At 31.3% G+C, this 17,443-nt stretch overlaps 1 protein-coding gene across 1 annotated transcript; it reads right to left on the bottom strand.

Moving 5' to 3' along the window:
- Positions 1-12,243: 12,243 nt before the first annotated feature.
- LOC129890006 (osmotin-like protein OSML13) lies at positions 12,244-13,103 on the bottom strand. The gene has a single exon (XM_055965495.1). The coding sequence runs from the start codon at positions 13,052-13,054 to the stop codon at positions 12,374-12,376; it is 681 nt and encodes a 226-aa protein (XP_055821470.1). The 5' UTR covers positions 13,055-13,103; the 3' UTR covers positions 12,244-12,373.
- Positions 13,104-17,443: the final 4,340 nt, after the last annotated feature.

Here is a 17,443-nt window from a genome sequence, read left to right as displayed (position 1 = left end):
TATGATTCTTGTTACATATATATTACTATTACAACAACAATAACAACGTATAAGTGAAATCTCACAGTTGAAATCTGAAAGGTATTATACATAAATATGACTCTTAACTTGGCTTTAGTTGGCAACTATGACATCTAACTTTATTACTGCACAAGTAGGCACTTCAACTATTCAAAATTTTAACAAATAAACACATTCGTCCTATATGACATTCTACATGACAATTTTGTGCTCTATGTGGCATCCTACGTTATTATGCCTCGTACGACACATGTGTCTATTTTTTAAAATTTTATACAAGTTTAAATGCCTACTTGTGCACACCCAACGTTGGAGGACATAGATGCTAGTTGAAGTCAATTTAAAAGACATATTTATGTATTATGTCTGAAAAGAGTGGTGTATACAACCTTACCCTAGCTACCTTGTGAAGGTAGAGATGTTATCGATACGACTATCAATTTAAAAGACATATTTATGTATTATGTCTGAAAAGAGTGGTGTATACAACCTTACCCTAGCTACCTTGTGAAGGTAATCGATACGACTACTATACACTAGTAATAATGTAAATTTGTTTATTTACCAAATTAATACATTTTAATCTATAATAGTGTAAATGTTAGTTATCATTTCTAACAAGTTATATCGAGTGATTTAAATATAATTAGTATCTGGGAGAAATAGTTTTCTAGTCTTTTACAAAAAAAAAATTAGTCTTACGTCTTCTTTTAATAAGAAGTTTTTATTTTTATAGATAAAAGATTTGAAAAGGCTATCATCTTCTGTTTAAATTGTAAAAGGACGAGATATTTCATTTAACGTCCTCTAGATATAGAGAAGAATTAAATTAAAGTGGAAATGACAAACAATAAACTATATATATTACCTTAAGATAAACTAGTCTACACGGACGTATTATATATAGTACAGACTTATTTTGGTAATTTTTCATATCAAACAAAATATTCTTTCTTGGACCTTGGCATGCATTTTTATGGGCAAAAAAACACAAGGAGTTTATAGTTGGTTCCTCCAGGACAAGTAAACATGCTAGTTGGATCATATATATCAAGGACGCAGCCCAAACAGTGTAAGGACAATTGTTTCGAATTTCAAATATGGCTGCCTCAGAATGAGTGGAGAGGACAAAATGAGCAAAGAGAACATGAAGAAAAATAAACATGGACTTGAAAATGAACTTTTTTTTTTTAATGAAAATGGTTACTTAGTCTTTTTAAGTGTTTTGTGTGTTGAGAAAGAATTGGTATTTATAGAGAAGAATTTGGGGAAATGTGGTAAACAAAATAGGTATCGGAGTAGAAAATATATGATCATAGTGACAGTGGATGTACCAAATTGGTATTTTTAATTTTTTTTTAACAAAATACTAATAAAATGTTCTTTTGACAAAATGATAAAAAAAGAACCTTTAAAATATATATGTAAAGAAAATGATGAACCTATTGCAAGATAATATGGATGTCCCTTTCTTGATTTTCTTTTCCCCTGCCTCCATCTTATCCCCTAACCCCTTTAGTCAACATTTGCATATTTCAAATTGGCTATAAATAGTCAACTAATTTGCATAGATCAATACACAGAAATCTCTCAACTTTCTTTCTATTTCTTACTATCTCTCTTTCTCTCTTTCTTTCTTGTCTTTTGCTTACTCTTCTTATAAGCACGAGCCTCCGTCATTTTGAACTATTTTAAAAAGGGTAACAAAAGAGTAAGAATTTTATTTTCTTAAAATGTCGAATATCTTTAAACTTGAATTTCTTGCTCTTGATATATCTGAAAAAGGCTACTCATCATGGGTACTAGATGTCGAAATACACCTAGAATCGATGGGTCTGGCAGACACCATCAAAGATGAAAATATGGCATCTAGTCAAGACCGTACCAAAGCCATGATATTTCTCCACCACCATCTTGACGATGAAGATATGAGTCATATGACCACCTGAAATTGGTCATCTTTTCACAGGCACATCATGATTGGCTCAACTTGAGGTGAATGGATTTTAAAAATATAACTGAATATAATTCTGTCTTGTTTAGAATTATAGCATAATTAAATTTATACGGAGAAAGAAATCATTGAGCAAGACAAACTTGAAAAAATATACTCCAAATTTTCACCCGCGAATATGCTCCTATAGCAGCAATATCGCGAAAAGGGTTTTAAAAAATATTCTGAATTATTTTTTCACCTTCTTATTGCTGAACGCCATAACGAACTGTTAATGAAAAATAATGATAGTCGATTCTTTGGTTCTTTGTCACTCCCTAAAGTGAATTAGGTAAACTATAACCAACGAGAAAGAGGTCATGATACTCATCTGTCATCTGGCACCGAGAAATGATCAGCAATATAAAAAGAAGAGTGAGAAGCAAGAAGCCATATCAAAAAAAAATTCAAAAAGTATATGTAATAGATGTGGAGGTATGAGGCACTGGTCACGGGACTATCGGTCATCAAAACATCTGATTCGGCTATATCAGGCATCCTTGAAGAGAGCAGAAAATAATCTAGAGACAAATTTTATCTCTTAAGATAATATTAAGTCTATGCATCTCAATGTAGCTGATTTCTTCAATTTTTCAAAAGAAAATATGAATATTGATAAGCTTGTTAATATTTAAATAATTTTCTTTACATTTGTTTGTACTAAATAATATTTTTATATTTTTTTAATTCATGTAAATAAATAAAATTTGTATAATGAGCCATGTTTTAATTATAACATTTACCTTATTTTTTTTTGAAGAAAAATATGGATATGCCTCAAATTTTGTTTGGATCAATAATCAATCACGAGTATATTTGTGTAAGTGATAGTGGAATGACTCATGCCTTTTTTAAAGACGAGAAATATTTTTCCTACTTGCTTAGAAGAAAAGCAAATGTTACTATAATTTTTGATAATTCAAAAATTATTTAAGGCTCCGGAAGAGCTACTATATTTCTGCCTAAGGGACAAAAATTGTTATAGAAGATGCATTATTCTCTTCTAAATCCCCAAGAAACTTGTTAAGTTTTAAAGATATCCGCAGAAATGAATATTATGTTGAGACACTAAATGAAATGAATACTGAATACCTTGGTATAACCAAGAGTGTCTCAGGCCAGAAATATATTTTGGAAAAATTATCAACTTTGTCGTCTGGCCTATATTATCCAAAAATTAGTGCAATTGAAACACATTTGATCGTAAACCAGAAGTTTACTGATATAAATACATTTGTGCTATGACATGATCGAATAGATCATCTTAGATCAATAATGATGAGATGAATTCTTGAAAATTCAATTGGACATCCGTTAAAGAACCTAAAGATTCTTATGAATGATAAATTTTCATATGCTACTTGTTATCAAGGCAAATTAATTGCCAGACCGTAAACCCTGAAGGTTGGCATCTGATCTTGGGCGCATTTATGAGCCCATATGCCGTGTTTGTCCATATTTGTTAGGCATTTTAGAGAAGATGTGGGAGCTACATGGTGTGTTTTGAATGAAATACCAATTAAATGCGAAATAAGGTATGTGTTTAAGTAAATACAAGAAGTTTGGAAAAAAAACAAGAAATAAGAGAGAAAATTAGCCTATAGGCGCGATAGTGGTGGGCCGCGCTAGGAGGAAAACAACAAATTCTCTGCATGTGCAATAGTGGCACACCGCGCCAGCATACAATCTACAGAGACATTTTCTTAACGCTATAGTGGCGCACCACGCCACTGCATTAAAGACTTTTTATTTGTTAATTTTTCTAGGTCGACAATAATTGAAGGAGGGAATTTAAATAGATTTTTTAAAGCTAGTGAGAGCCAGCAGCCACGTTTTGGATCCAAAAAAGAAGTAAGAACAAGAAGTTCACAAGCATTTTTATGCTCTATTCCTTCTTCTTTTCTAGTTCTCATTAATTTGTATGAAGTTAAGCACTTGTTTTTATCAATTGAAAATGAGTAGCTAAGCACCCAAAATTTGGGGCTATAGCTAGGAATTCATGGTTTAATATTAATTGAGCTTGGTTGATAATGGGTTATTGATTTTAATTAATCTTGCAATCTTGTGGTTATGATTTTAATGTTTTCCCAGCATTAGAATATATGTATTGTCTATCTTGGATTCGAAAGAGGACAAGTAGATAGATCAAAGAATGGAATGAATGTGTTCATACTAGAATAATCTAGGATGATTCATATATAGGATGTTCGTGACGCATACCTATATATCACGTTTGGTTATGATAAAGGATGATAGTGTAAATGCGTCTTTATTGTTTCATGCCTATCCTTGCTCAACGATGAAGTTAGGTTGGTGATAAAGATAAGCAATTATAGATCGGGAGACTATGATTGGATTAATAACCCTTTTTGATCAGTAATTAAATAAGCCATCAGAGACTGAGCTCGAAGAGTAGTAAACTTGACTTTATGTAAGCTATAGCCCTAGAATTTCTTGTAATCTGATTATTATACGTAACTACTTCATTGCTCTTATTCTTTTCTTACATACAAAATTATTAACAAACTATCTCAAATTCTTCACATGATCGTAAATAGTGTAGTTCGTTGTAAAGAACAAATTAGCCTTATTAAGGTTCTTGTGGGTTTGACATCTGGTTCGAAAGAGTCGTTTTACTACTTGAGAGACTATGTACACTTGCGTGTGCAACTGTAACCACAATAATTTTTTGGCGCCGTTGTCGGGGATCCTAAAATTAGGCAATTTGTCTTTTCTAAGTTTCTATATTGATTGTGCTAGTGTTAACAACTTGGTTTTTGCTGTAAATTTTTGCAGGTAACTGACACTGGACAGGGAACAGGATATATGTGGACCTATTCATCCACCTTGATCTCATGTGTACCTCTTATCACCTTGCAACCTGACGTTTGCGAAGTTATTAGCACGAATAATAAGATTAAGGGCATAATTTTCAGATTATCCAATTAAAGCTATTCGCCTTGATAATGCTGGAGAATTTACATCCTAAGCTTTTGATGATTATTGTTTATCAATTGGGATAAAAATTGAACAAACTGTTTCTCATGTTCATACTCAAAATGGCCTTGCAGAGTCATTTATTAAGCGCCTATAATTGATAGCAAGACCTCTACTTATAAAAATATAATTGCCGATTACTGTTTGGGGTCGTGTTATCTTACATGCAGCAGCACTTTTATGTCTCAGACCGATAAATTATAATAAATACTCTCCATTACAATTTATATTTAGTAATGAGCCAAATATAGCTCATTTATGAATTTTTGATTGTGCGGTATACGTGCCTGTAGCACTACCACAACGTACAAAAATGTACCCTCAACGAAGGTTGAGCATATATGTTGGGTTTGACTCACCTTTCATAATTCGCTATTTTGAACCGTTGACACGAGACTTATTTACTTCTTGATTTGCAGATTATCGGTTTGATGAAACAACTTTTTCGTAATTAGGGGGAGAGAAAAAGAAACCCGAAAGAGAAATTGCGTGAAAAGTTTCATCACTATCTCAGTTTAATCCATGTATCTGCACATGTGAGCAGGAGGTCCAGAAGATCATCCACTTACAAAAAAAAACAAATCAAATTTCAGATATATTTACTGATTTGAAACGGATAACTAAGTCACATATCCCTGCAGTGAATGTGTCTATCCGGATTGATGTTCCAAAAAGACCATCTATTAGTATCATAGCTTCTGAATCCCAAATACGCTTGAAGCATGATAGATGAGTGGGTTCAACTGAAAAAAATCCTAAAAAGAGAAGCGTGAGAAATAATAAAGATGATACTACAAAAAACCTCTTGAAGAAGGTCAAGATTTGAGTAATACTGATATTCCTGACGAAATCAGTGAGCTGAGACTCAAGTGAATGAAAAACTTTCAATAAGTTCTACCGGTGATGAGATAAATTTAGATCGATCGAAAATTATGATGGATAATATTTTTGCATATAATGTTGTACTTAACCTCATACAAGATAGTGAACTTTGTTAAGCCTAAATCCATCAAAGAATGTCGACGTAGATGTGATTGGGCAGAATGGCAAAAGGTAATTCAATCAGAATTAGACTTACTTGCTAAACGTGAGATTTTTGGATCTGTAGTCCAAACCCCTAAAGGTGCAAAATCAGTTGACTATAAATGGGGTTTTGAGTGAAAACGAAATGAGAGAAATGAAATTGTAAGGTACAAAACACGTCTTGTTACACAAGGATTCTCTCAAAAATCCGGTGTCAACTATGAAGAAACATATTCACCTGTTATTGATGGAATAATTTTTAGATATCTCATTAGTTTAGTTGTACATAAAAATCTTAAAATACATCTAATGGATGTAGTTACAATTTACCTTTATGGTTCACTTGATAATGAAATTTACATGAAAATCCCAAAAGGATTAAAATTGTGTGAATCATGTACTAAGTCTCAGAAGATGTACTCAATCAAATTGCAAAGATCATTATATGGTCTGAAACAATCAGGGTGTATATGGTATAATCGCCTTAGTGAGTACTTGATAAATGAAGGTTATATAAATGATGTCATTTATCCATGTGTTTTTATTAAGAACACAGAATCAAAGTTTGTTATACTCGCCATTTATGTTGATGACATAAATCTCATTGGAACCCCTGAAGAGGTCCAAAAGGCGATTGAATATCTAAAGAAAGAATTTGAGATGAAAGATCTTGGAAAGACAAAACTTTATTTGAGTCTGCACATTGAACATTTAGCATATGAAGTCTTTGTCCACTAATCTGCCTACACTGAGAAAATCTTAAAACGATTTTACATGGACAAAGCACACTCACTAAGTACTACAATGGTTGTTCGATCACTTGAAGTGGACAAAGATCCATTTCGACCTCCAGAAGAGAATGAAGAACTTCTTGGTCATGAAGTACCATAGCTCAGTGCTATTAGTACACATATGTATCTTGCTAACGCAACCAGACATGATCTAATGTTTTCTGTTAATGTGCTGGCAAAGTATCGTTCATCCCCCATGTGAAGATATTGGAACGGTATCATGCATATTTTGAGATATCTAAAACTTACTAACAAAGTCTGTGTAGACCTTATTGGTTATACAAATGCAGGTTATTTATCAAATTCACGTAAAGCTCGATTTCAAACAGACTATCTATTTACATACGAAGGAACTCTATATCATGGCTTTGGTCTATTATTGTTACTTCTTCAAATCATGATGAAATAATAGCAATTCATAAAGCAAGTAAAGAATGTGTGTGGTTGAGATCCATGATACAGTTTATCAAAGAAAGATGCGGCCTGAAAAATGATGTCAAAGTACCCACAGTTATATTCGAAAACAATGTCGCGTGCATAGCTCGATTGAAAGGTGGCTTCATAAAAGGAGACCAAACGAAACATATTTTACCAAAATTATTCTTCACACATGATATCCAGAAGAATGGTGATATTAATGTACAACAAGTTTGTTCGAGTGATAATCTTGCAAATTTATTCACAAAGGCATTACCAACATTAACTTTTGAGAAGATATAAGATTGAAATGCTTCATCTCCAAAATATCAAATGAATTTTTCATCAGGGCAAGTAAAATATGCTTTGTACTCTTTTTTCCTTAACCAAAGTTTTTTTTTATTGGGTTTTTCTAGTAAGATTTTTAATGAGGCAGTACTCAAGACGTATTATCGGATGTGTGTACTCTTTTTTCTTCATTAAGCTTTTTTTCACTAGATTTTTTCTAATAAGGTTTTAACAAGGCACATTATATTTTGATGGGCTCCAATCAAAAAGGCAACTTGCAAGTAACTCAAGCAGAGAGGATGAAATTATGGCCTTCATCATGAAAGTAATGAGGAAGCAAACAATGTGTATTACAAATAATTATGTACATATTTTTCTTTCGTACATGGACATCCAATGAGGAGTGTTGCAAGATAATATGGATGTCCCTTTCTTGATTTCCTTTTCCCCTGCCTCCATCTTATCCCCTAACCCCTTTAGTCAACATTTGCATACTTTAAATTGGTTATAAATAGCCAACTAATTTGCAAAGATCAATACACAGAAAACTCTCAACTCTCTTTCTATCTCTTACTATCTCTCTTTTTATCTCCCTTTCTTGTCTTTTGCTTGCTCTTCTTATAATTTAATTACTTTTATAACAGAACCACTAATTTGGCAATTGGAGATGTGTTTATTTTTTGTGTGTGGAAGGGTATTTTGAGAATTAGAATAAAGGGAAAAATAGTAAAAAAAAATTGTCAAACATAAATTGCTTATAAACTTAAAAATCATAGTTTGTGGTTTTAGGCATATATATATATAAGTACTTTGGATGTTATCAAATATTGTGTAGATAAGTTAAAAGGTACTTATAAATTTATTTAATGTTTGGCTTAATTTATCTAAAACAACTTATAAGTTGAAGGAAAAGTAAGCTCATGCCTTATAAAAGTAAAATAATTTCATATAAATATCCCTTTACAATTCATACCCCACAAAATATGAGATTCGTGATCAAGATACCGTCGCAGTATCAATATACTGACATGGTATCATTGAGGATGCTTCAATTCTTAATGATACCACCACAGTATATTTATATATTGTCATGGTATCATTGATGTCTACTTCAATCTTTCAGCTACATCTCCATGAAACCATCATATATTAACATTGTATCATTAAGGATCGTTTCATATAATCATTAACGATCGTTTCATACAAATGTTGAATGATATGTATTATGATGGTATCATAAAGGTTTTCTTAAGTCACTCGATATTATATTAATGATACTACCACAGTATATTCGTATATTATCATGATATTGAAAATCTTTAATGAGACACTTTTAAAATTCTCAATGATACCATAACAATATATTGATACCTTATCGATATTATATAGGATTGAGCTCTTTTTTTAAGAAATAAAAATAAAATAATTAAGAGAAAATTATTAGAATCACAATCTTATTTATTAAACTAATTAGTAAATATATTCTTTGTGATACTCCGTCGGTATATTGATACCATATCGGTATCATATAGGATTGAGTTTAATCCTCTGTGATACTCAGTCGGTATATTAATACCCTATTGGTATAATGTAGGATAGGCGCTGATGTCAGCACGCAAATTTAAAAATAATTAAAGAGGCACAGGGGTAATTAGTTTGGGCCGAATGGGTATTGAAAGGAATTATTTTGGAGTGGGATATGGGGTAGTAAATAGTTTTTTTAAAAGATCCATTTTGTGTAGTTTTCCCTAAGTTGAAAGCAGCTTATAAGCCCAAAAAAATTTGTTAGGCCAAACAGGCCCAATTATTTTTTAGACTTTTTTAAGCACAAAATGATTTTAAGTTGGCCAACCAAACACTCAAAAAAGTTGAATCCAAACGCACTCTTAATCAAACCTCCTAAATTTTTCCAAGAAAAATATATTATCTTAAAACTTCCACTACATAAATTGTGGAAATTTGTGACTCTTTCAATGAAGAATTAAATGGATGGAATGATTATAAGGAAAATTCCTACAAGGAAGAAATTTACAAGCCACTTATTATTAACAAGCCACTTATTATTAGTTAAGTGTAAGATATCATATTGAAGGAGCAATAGAGAAAAGTCATCATATGAAATTCAAAAGCGAAAGACCCCTAACATAATTCAAATGGAGGCTGATCGCTGCGAGCAGGCTCCTATGGTTGCGAGCTGAAGCAATGGAAAGCAAGGCTGTAAGGCGGAGCAAATTCAGCATTTATATATTACTTAACACATCATATTGAAGGAGCAATGGAGAAAAGTCATCATATGAAATTATATTAATCGCTATATTATATAATATACTGTTTTTTAATCTAAATTACAAAACTGCAATAATGATTAATTCTTTAATTTCCGGAGGTTCAGAGTTAATTAATAATACTCTGACAATGAATTAAGAAAATATGGAATGTTTGTTCATAGGCAAGAAAAATTGTGAAAGTACAATAAAAATCTTCCTCTTATCCTATTTTAATGACTAATACTACTATATGTCTAGATTTTCTCGACATGTAATTATAATTATATAGAAATTTCAATTGGAAAAATAATAGGAAATTCTCAGATCACTCGCGGAGAAGAATGAAAACAAAATAATTTCCTACTCAAAAATATTTTGCCTAACTTATTTTCAACTGGTCCATATTCAGGGGTGTGGGGGTATAAAAATAGGCTTAACCAATAAAAATCAAATCAGAATAAATGTTATTAGTTTATTGATTTGGGGTTATTGGGTTCAATTTTTAAATGATTTTGTAAAAAATAAAATATGGGGAAATAATTTGTTCGATATCCTGTTTTATTATTTTAGTTAATGGTTAAATCGATAACCAAATAAGATTATATTAAAACTGTTTTTTATTCCCTAATTATATAACGGTGACTTTAGATTTTAAATACAAAACCTATTACTATTTTTTGGGTTTTCCATCCAGTGTCCGGTATCCACAAGGGAGTCCGACTAAATCAGGATTCGAGCCGAAAAATTCCACATTAGAGGATAAAACGCTTCCTAACAAAGGCGACTTTGTGATTAGAGGGACTCAAACTCGAAACCTCTGATTAAGGATGAATGAGTACTTACCACTCCACCACAACCCTCGTTGATAATGCCTTTATTTTCTACTTAATAAGAAAGAAAATAAGTTTGTTTTAGCAATAACGTATTTGAATTTGCTTTTGCTTGTAATTTGTGTAAATTTCTAGGCCTGAAGTTGCGCATATATGAACAAATAAAAATTGAGAAAGCAAAAAAATTAAACTTAGAACATTTTCTTATTGATAAAATCAAAAATCAAATCATTAAGATAAAACCAATAATTTGTTCAATATCATGTTTTATTAGTTTAGTTAATGGTTAAATCGATAACCAAATAAGATTATATTAAAGCTGTTTTTTATTCCCTAATTATATAACGGTGACTTTAGATTTTAAATACAAAATCTATTACTATTTTTTTGGTGTCCCATTCAGTGTCCGATACCCACAAGGGAGCTCGACTAAATCAGGATTCGAGCCAAAAAGTCCCACATTAGAGGATAAAACGCTCCCTAACAAAGGCGACTCCGTGCTTAGAGGGACTCAAACTCGAGAGCTCTGATTAAGGATGAATGAATACTTATCACTCTACCACAACCCTTGCTGATAATGCCTTTATTTTCTACTTAACAAGAAAGAAAATAAGTTTGTTTTAGCAATAACGTATTTGAATTTGCTTTTGCTTGTAATTTGTGTAAATTTCTAGGCCTGAAGTTGTGTATATATGAACAAATAAAAATTGAGAAAGCAAAAAAAATTAAAATTAAAAGAACATTTTCTTATCGATAAAACCAAAAATCAAATCATTAAGATAAAACCAATAATTTGTTCAATATCCTATTTTATTAGTTTAGTTAATGGTTAAATCGATAACCAAATAAGATTATATTAAAATTGTTTTTTATTCCCTAATTATATAACGGTGACTTTAGATTTTAAATACAAAATCTATTACTATTTTTTTCGTTTCCCATCCAGTGTCCGGTACCCACAAGGGAGCCCGACTAAATCAGGATTCGAGCTGAAAAGTCCCACATTAGAGGATAAAACGCTCCCTAACAAAGGCGACTCCGTGCTTAGAGGGACTCAAACTCGAGAGCTCTGATTAAGGATGAATGAATACTTATCACTCTACCACAACCCTTGCTGATAATGCCTTTATTTTCTACTTAACAAGAAAGAAAATAAGTTTGTTTTAGCAATAACGTATTTGAATTTGCTTTTGCTTGTAATTTGTGTAAATTTCTAGGCCTGAAGTTGTGCATAAATGAACAAATAAAAATTGAGAAAGAAAAAAAATTTAAAATTAGAAGAACATTTTCTTATTGATAAAATCAAAAATCAAATCATTAAGGACCAATACTCGATTAACTGACAATCAATAAGGAATATCTTATATATTAATTATCGATTTGGCGTTTTTATAAATTAAAAATTAATAAATTAAATCAATAATAGACAAAAATCGAACCAAAGCAACTGATAAACACCTGACCATATCCGATACGAGTTACGTCCTGCCAATTTGCTAGCACGAGGCATGCGTTAACCAGGTCATTGACGTAAAAGTAATTCATTTAGTTTGATCAAATTCAACCAACAAAAAAAGAGGCAAGAAAATGTCGTTAATGTAAAGGAAATAACGAGACACAATTAACGATATTATTGTTTATTCATTATGATAGAAATATATAAGTTGAAGGGAGTTATCACTTATTATTTTAGCAATTTTTCATACCATTTGTAGCAAAATATGCTCTATTGTGGCATTAATATAATTATGGGCAAAAAACAACCGTATAATTTGTACTATCACTTGGACAAGTAAATGTGCTAGTAGGATCATCTTGTGGGTAGCTATACGCGTCTGGGCATCTTTGTTTGAAAAATTTGGACAAGTCTGTAGGACCACATGGACCTTGAGTGCAACAATATTGTTGTCCTCCGAATGTGGTACAAGGATTGTTACATCCTCCGGGTACCTTAAGTGAACCAGGGCATTCACCATTTATATTGGCCGTGCATTGAATGGAGTGGCATTTGCCTCCACTAGGTTTGGTCGGGGCGAAAGTCATCGGTATATTGAATCCATCGACTAAAGAAATGTCCCAGAAATCTAGGTTGTTAAATTGGTTCAAGGCATATTCAGCCAGGGTGTTTGGCGGTTTGCCCCATCCGGTACACTGTAGGACTCCACCGCAATCACCAGTTTGGCATGAACCTCTACCAGCACCATCAAAGTTGCAATTAGTACGACCCCATATACGTGCCATCTTAGTGCCCCTTGGTGCATTGATGACCCATGTCTGGCCTCGATCGAGACGTCGGCCACCGCCTACTGGGGTCGCCGCCGCCCAGACGGTGTACGGACAGTTGTTTCGAACCTCGAAAGAGGTAGCATAAGTATAAGTCACAAAAGTAAGGAGGAAGAAAACAAAACAAGATATCATATAGCCCATGTTTGTGGAAATATTTTTTTTAATGAAGTTGCTGGATATTGATTACAAAGTATTGGGCGGTTTATATAGGGGTGTGGCGGCTTTTGGCACCTTGGACATTAATCACATATATTAATATTGTTGGGTTAAATGATAGGTCGAATGGAAAATGGAGGAAAAAGAATTGGAAGGAAAAATGATTTATTCTCTCTTGCTGTATGAAATAAGCATTTGTTTCACATAGGTGGTGGAAAAAAAAAGTCTCCTACTTAAAAGTAGAAACACTCCTTCATATTGCTAAAGGGTCAAGAAGAGGGTCTCCCCTCACGTCGTCGTCGCTCGGCTATGGCTTCGGCTTGATAATCTTTTTGGATCAAATTTTCTTTAATTTTTTAATTAATTAATTAATTAAAAATTCTGACTCGTGACCAGGCCCGTTTCTTTCTTTCCCAGATTAATTTAAAAAGAATTTCCCTCCGTTTTTCCAACAGAATTTTCTGAAAGGTTGCGACCTTGTCTGAAAAGTTGCAAACCTTTTCTCAACAAGCAAACCTTTCCCTACAGGTACCTTTTCGAAAAGGCTGCAAACATGCTATATATATCTGTTAATCCTCAGAATTGTTCCATACGAAAATTCTGATTGGCATCTTCTTCTTCTTCTTCTTTTCTGCACTTCATAAAAACTCGTGTGATATACTGCCTTCGAGTGGTTCGCAGACACCAGAATTTGCAGTACCTCTATTTTGGTGAGTAAATCGTTATATCCTGGAAGGAAAGATTCCAAAACCTCGGGTACGTTGAGGAGAATAATTTTCTAAAGGACACACTGTGTATTCAGTGGACTCGATTTTTTGTTCTGACATTAATTTTTTTAGATACTGTTATTATTTTCAGTTTCGGTCCAAATTCTGTCTTTTATTACTTTTAGAAGTTTTTGTTGTTGTTTCATCATTTGTTTACAATACAGTTTGCTAACAAATATCACCTTGGAATAATGATAAAAAATTTCATGGTTTTTTTTTTTTTTTTTTTGGGGGGGGGGGGGGAGGAGGGGTGGCTTCTCCCTATTATTCGATACTAGTATTGAGTTGGATTAAATTTAAATTCTCACTGAAAAGATCCATTGTTTTGAAAAACCAAAGTACTACTATTAGCTAAGTTGATTGTGGGGCTTCAAAAATGAATTATACTAGCATACACTGTTGATGCAGAAGCTTAGCTAGACTTAATGTTGATAGATTGGAAAAGTCTGAACGAGTGTAACATCAATAGTGCTGACTAGTTATGGAGTAATAAGAAATTTTAAAAAAAATTTATGACGTTAAATAAGATATAAATATTTATTTAGTGTAATAAATCTTCTTATTAATGAAAATTCTGTTGGAAAAAGCTACCATAAAGAAAATCTTGATGTTGTGTCTTTGTTGTTCTCCTTTGAATTAAATCGTCATGGTTTCCCAAAAAAAAATCACTCAATTAGAAATTCATAATGCAAGTTGCAATTGACTGCATACAAATCAAAGTCTTCGTCAATGTACAAAGAGTTAGGGCGCTCTACGCACAAGAAAATAAGGCATTTATCTTAGGCCTTCAAAAATCTTTTTTTAAAAAAAACATTAAATTTCAAACTTTTTATCAAAGTCATAATTAGACAATATTATTATTATAATTCAAAAGTTTAAGGCCTCCGATTCATTTGACTTTAGGCCACCAAAGTGTTTGAGCCGTCGTATGTACAAGTATGAACTTAACTTGTTTCTCTGATCGTTTCAAATTATTTGTCGTGTTTATTTTTACACATTTCTTAAGAAATATTAATTAGGAGGAACTTGAAGATATTTAATCCTTATTTATGTCTTAAAATACAATTTCTTTTCATTGAATATTTACTTTATGTCGTTATTTATGTGGCATCTCCATATAATTTAATTGTTTGTAATTTTCACGAACAATTACTACGTACTAAGGGTAAAATGAAAGATATAATTAATTTTGTCTTGAATTTCTAAAGTGTCAAATAATTTTGAGACAATCATTTTTAAAATCATATCCACTCTAGTTCATATTAAGTGAATTGTTAGGATATCACATTCTTTAAAAAATAATATTTAATTAAGGACATAAATCAAAGACTATTTTCCCCCGTTATCCTTTTGATATTTTCAAACAATTCTCTTTAAAAATGTAAAATAATTAGAATTTCATTAAATGAAGGGTAAATATGAAGAAAAAAATCAATAATTCACTCATGAGAGAGAGTAACAAATAATTTGAGACAAAACAATTAATATTCTAAATTTTTCCAAGAGATGTTTTATGCTTTAATAATTCCACGAAGAATTAAATGCGGATGTGGAATAATGATAACGAAAATTTTCCATAAGCCACTATTCCTGTAATTAAGTACTCCCTCCGTTCATATTTACTTATCCATTATATTAAAAATAGATGTTCAATAATACTTATTTAATTTATGAAATTAATTAATCAAATTAATTAATCAATAGTTATTTTTCTATTACATATTTTAAGGCATTGTATTTATTATATTCAAAAAGTGCTATGATAAAATTACACTTCTATTTATAATTTATTAAGAATTGTATAAAGTCAATAGTGAACGATTATATTAACAAGGAACATAAACTTATTTTCTTGTGCGTGCTTCCCCCTATTATTCAGTTGGATTCTTGAATTCGATTAAATCTAAATTTTTATTTAAAAAATTTATATTAAAGATACAATATTCACTATCGTCAAACACAACTATAGATCAAAATTCGAATTTGAAACCTCTCCTTAGTCAAACACAACTCAAAGTATTAATGCTATTACCTTGGGTGATTCTTTTGGGGACATTGTGGAGCTTCAATACAGAAGACTAGCTAGATTTACTGTGATAGGTTGGAAAAGTCTGAATGAGGATAATATAAACGTTTTAATTTATGTGATAGCTTTTGACATATAAAAACTTCTTAATGCACATTTTAATATGTAAATATTTATTAAGATTCAGACGTATTAATATTAATAAAAATAAATAAGGCCTTAGGAACAATAAATGCTTACAGCTAAACGAAACAAAAAATACAATTACCGTCGGTAGCGTCCACCAACACTAAAAGATTAATTAGAAAATGATCATATTTTTAATGAAAATAATCTCCTATGACCGGAGTGACATTTTCTTTTACTAATATACCCTTTACTTTTTTCATATCACTTTTAAAAACAATTATTTTTAGGACAAAAAAAAATTAATTATATCTTGATTTTTAAATTGACAAGTATTTTAGGACAGACATCTTTAATAATGTTGATAACTAATATGAGATGATACTTAATTAGGCTCTCTGATGGTTTATAGCTTGTTTGGATGGACTTTTTTTTGACTTATTGAATTTTTAATTTATGATTTTTGGCTTATTTTTCTCTTTTTGACTAAAAAACAAATACTTATAAGTTTTTTTTAATTTACTTAAATACTCCAAAAGTGCTTCAAAATTATTTTGATTTAAAATACGTAAAATAAGTCAATTCAAACAGGTTGCTCAAAAAGAAATGGTTAGGCAGTTTGGGGAAAATTTTGGAAATTTGGAGCAAGCAGAATTAGATGATTATAATGCACATTGCAAATATTTGACTACAAAGCTGTCTTTGTCAATTTATATGATCATCATGCATCATAATAGTATACACAGCCTTTTAATTAAGATGTACTATGAGATACACAGTTATAGACTTATAGTTATGGAGTCGCCTTTTATTAGGAAGCATTTTATTTTTTGATGTGAAATTTTCAGGTGTGAATTCAAATTTAATTGATACCCAATATTGATATCGGACACTATAATCAAAATAAATGAATTAAAAAAAAGGTACAATAAATCACCCCTCCTTCCTTGAGTTTTTAACTAGCTAGATCGAATTGTATGATGATCATAAATTCATAACATGCAAGTTATGCAATATTTGACTGTGTATATATAGCTAAGACTTCGTCAATTTATTGTCCTTTATATTTGGTCTTCATCAGTAAACTTCTATAGCCTTTTGACTCTTCTTTGAAGAATTAAATGGATTAAAATAATTTAAAGAAATTAATTCCTAGGAGAGATTTTCAAGCCACCAAGCATGGATATAATCATGGGATCAAAGAATATAAAATTGTGTTGGGTGAAGCTTCCATGAAGAAAATATTAATATTGTGTGACGATATTGTTCTTTCTGAATTAAATCTGCATAATTTTCATCAAAAAGCCTCACTCAATTAAGAGTATTCATAAGGCTATGTATAGCTTCTCTTACTTTTCAATTATATATCAATGTAAGCTTTTATTTGCACACCTAAAAGCAATCTCCTTCCCGAATTAAATTTCACGTAAACATGACTTATCACCAAACTCCTTC

The sequence above is a fragment of the Solanum dulcamara genome, chromosome 5 (genome assembly GCF_947179165.1).
Source record: "Solanum dulcamara chromosome 5, daSolDulc1.2, whole genome shotgun sequence".
Taxonomy (NCBI): Eukaryota; Viridiplantae; Streptophyta; class Magnoliopsida; order Solanales; family Solanaceae; genus Solanum; species Solanum dulcamara.
This window is presented reverse-complemented; position numbering and strand designations above follow the sequence as displayed.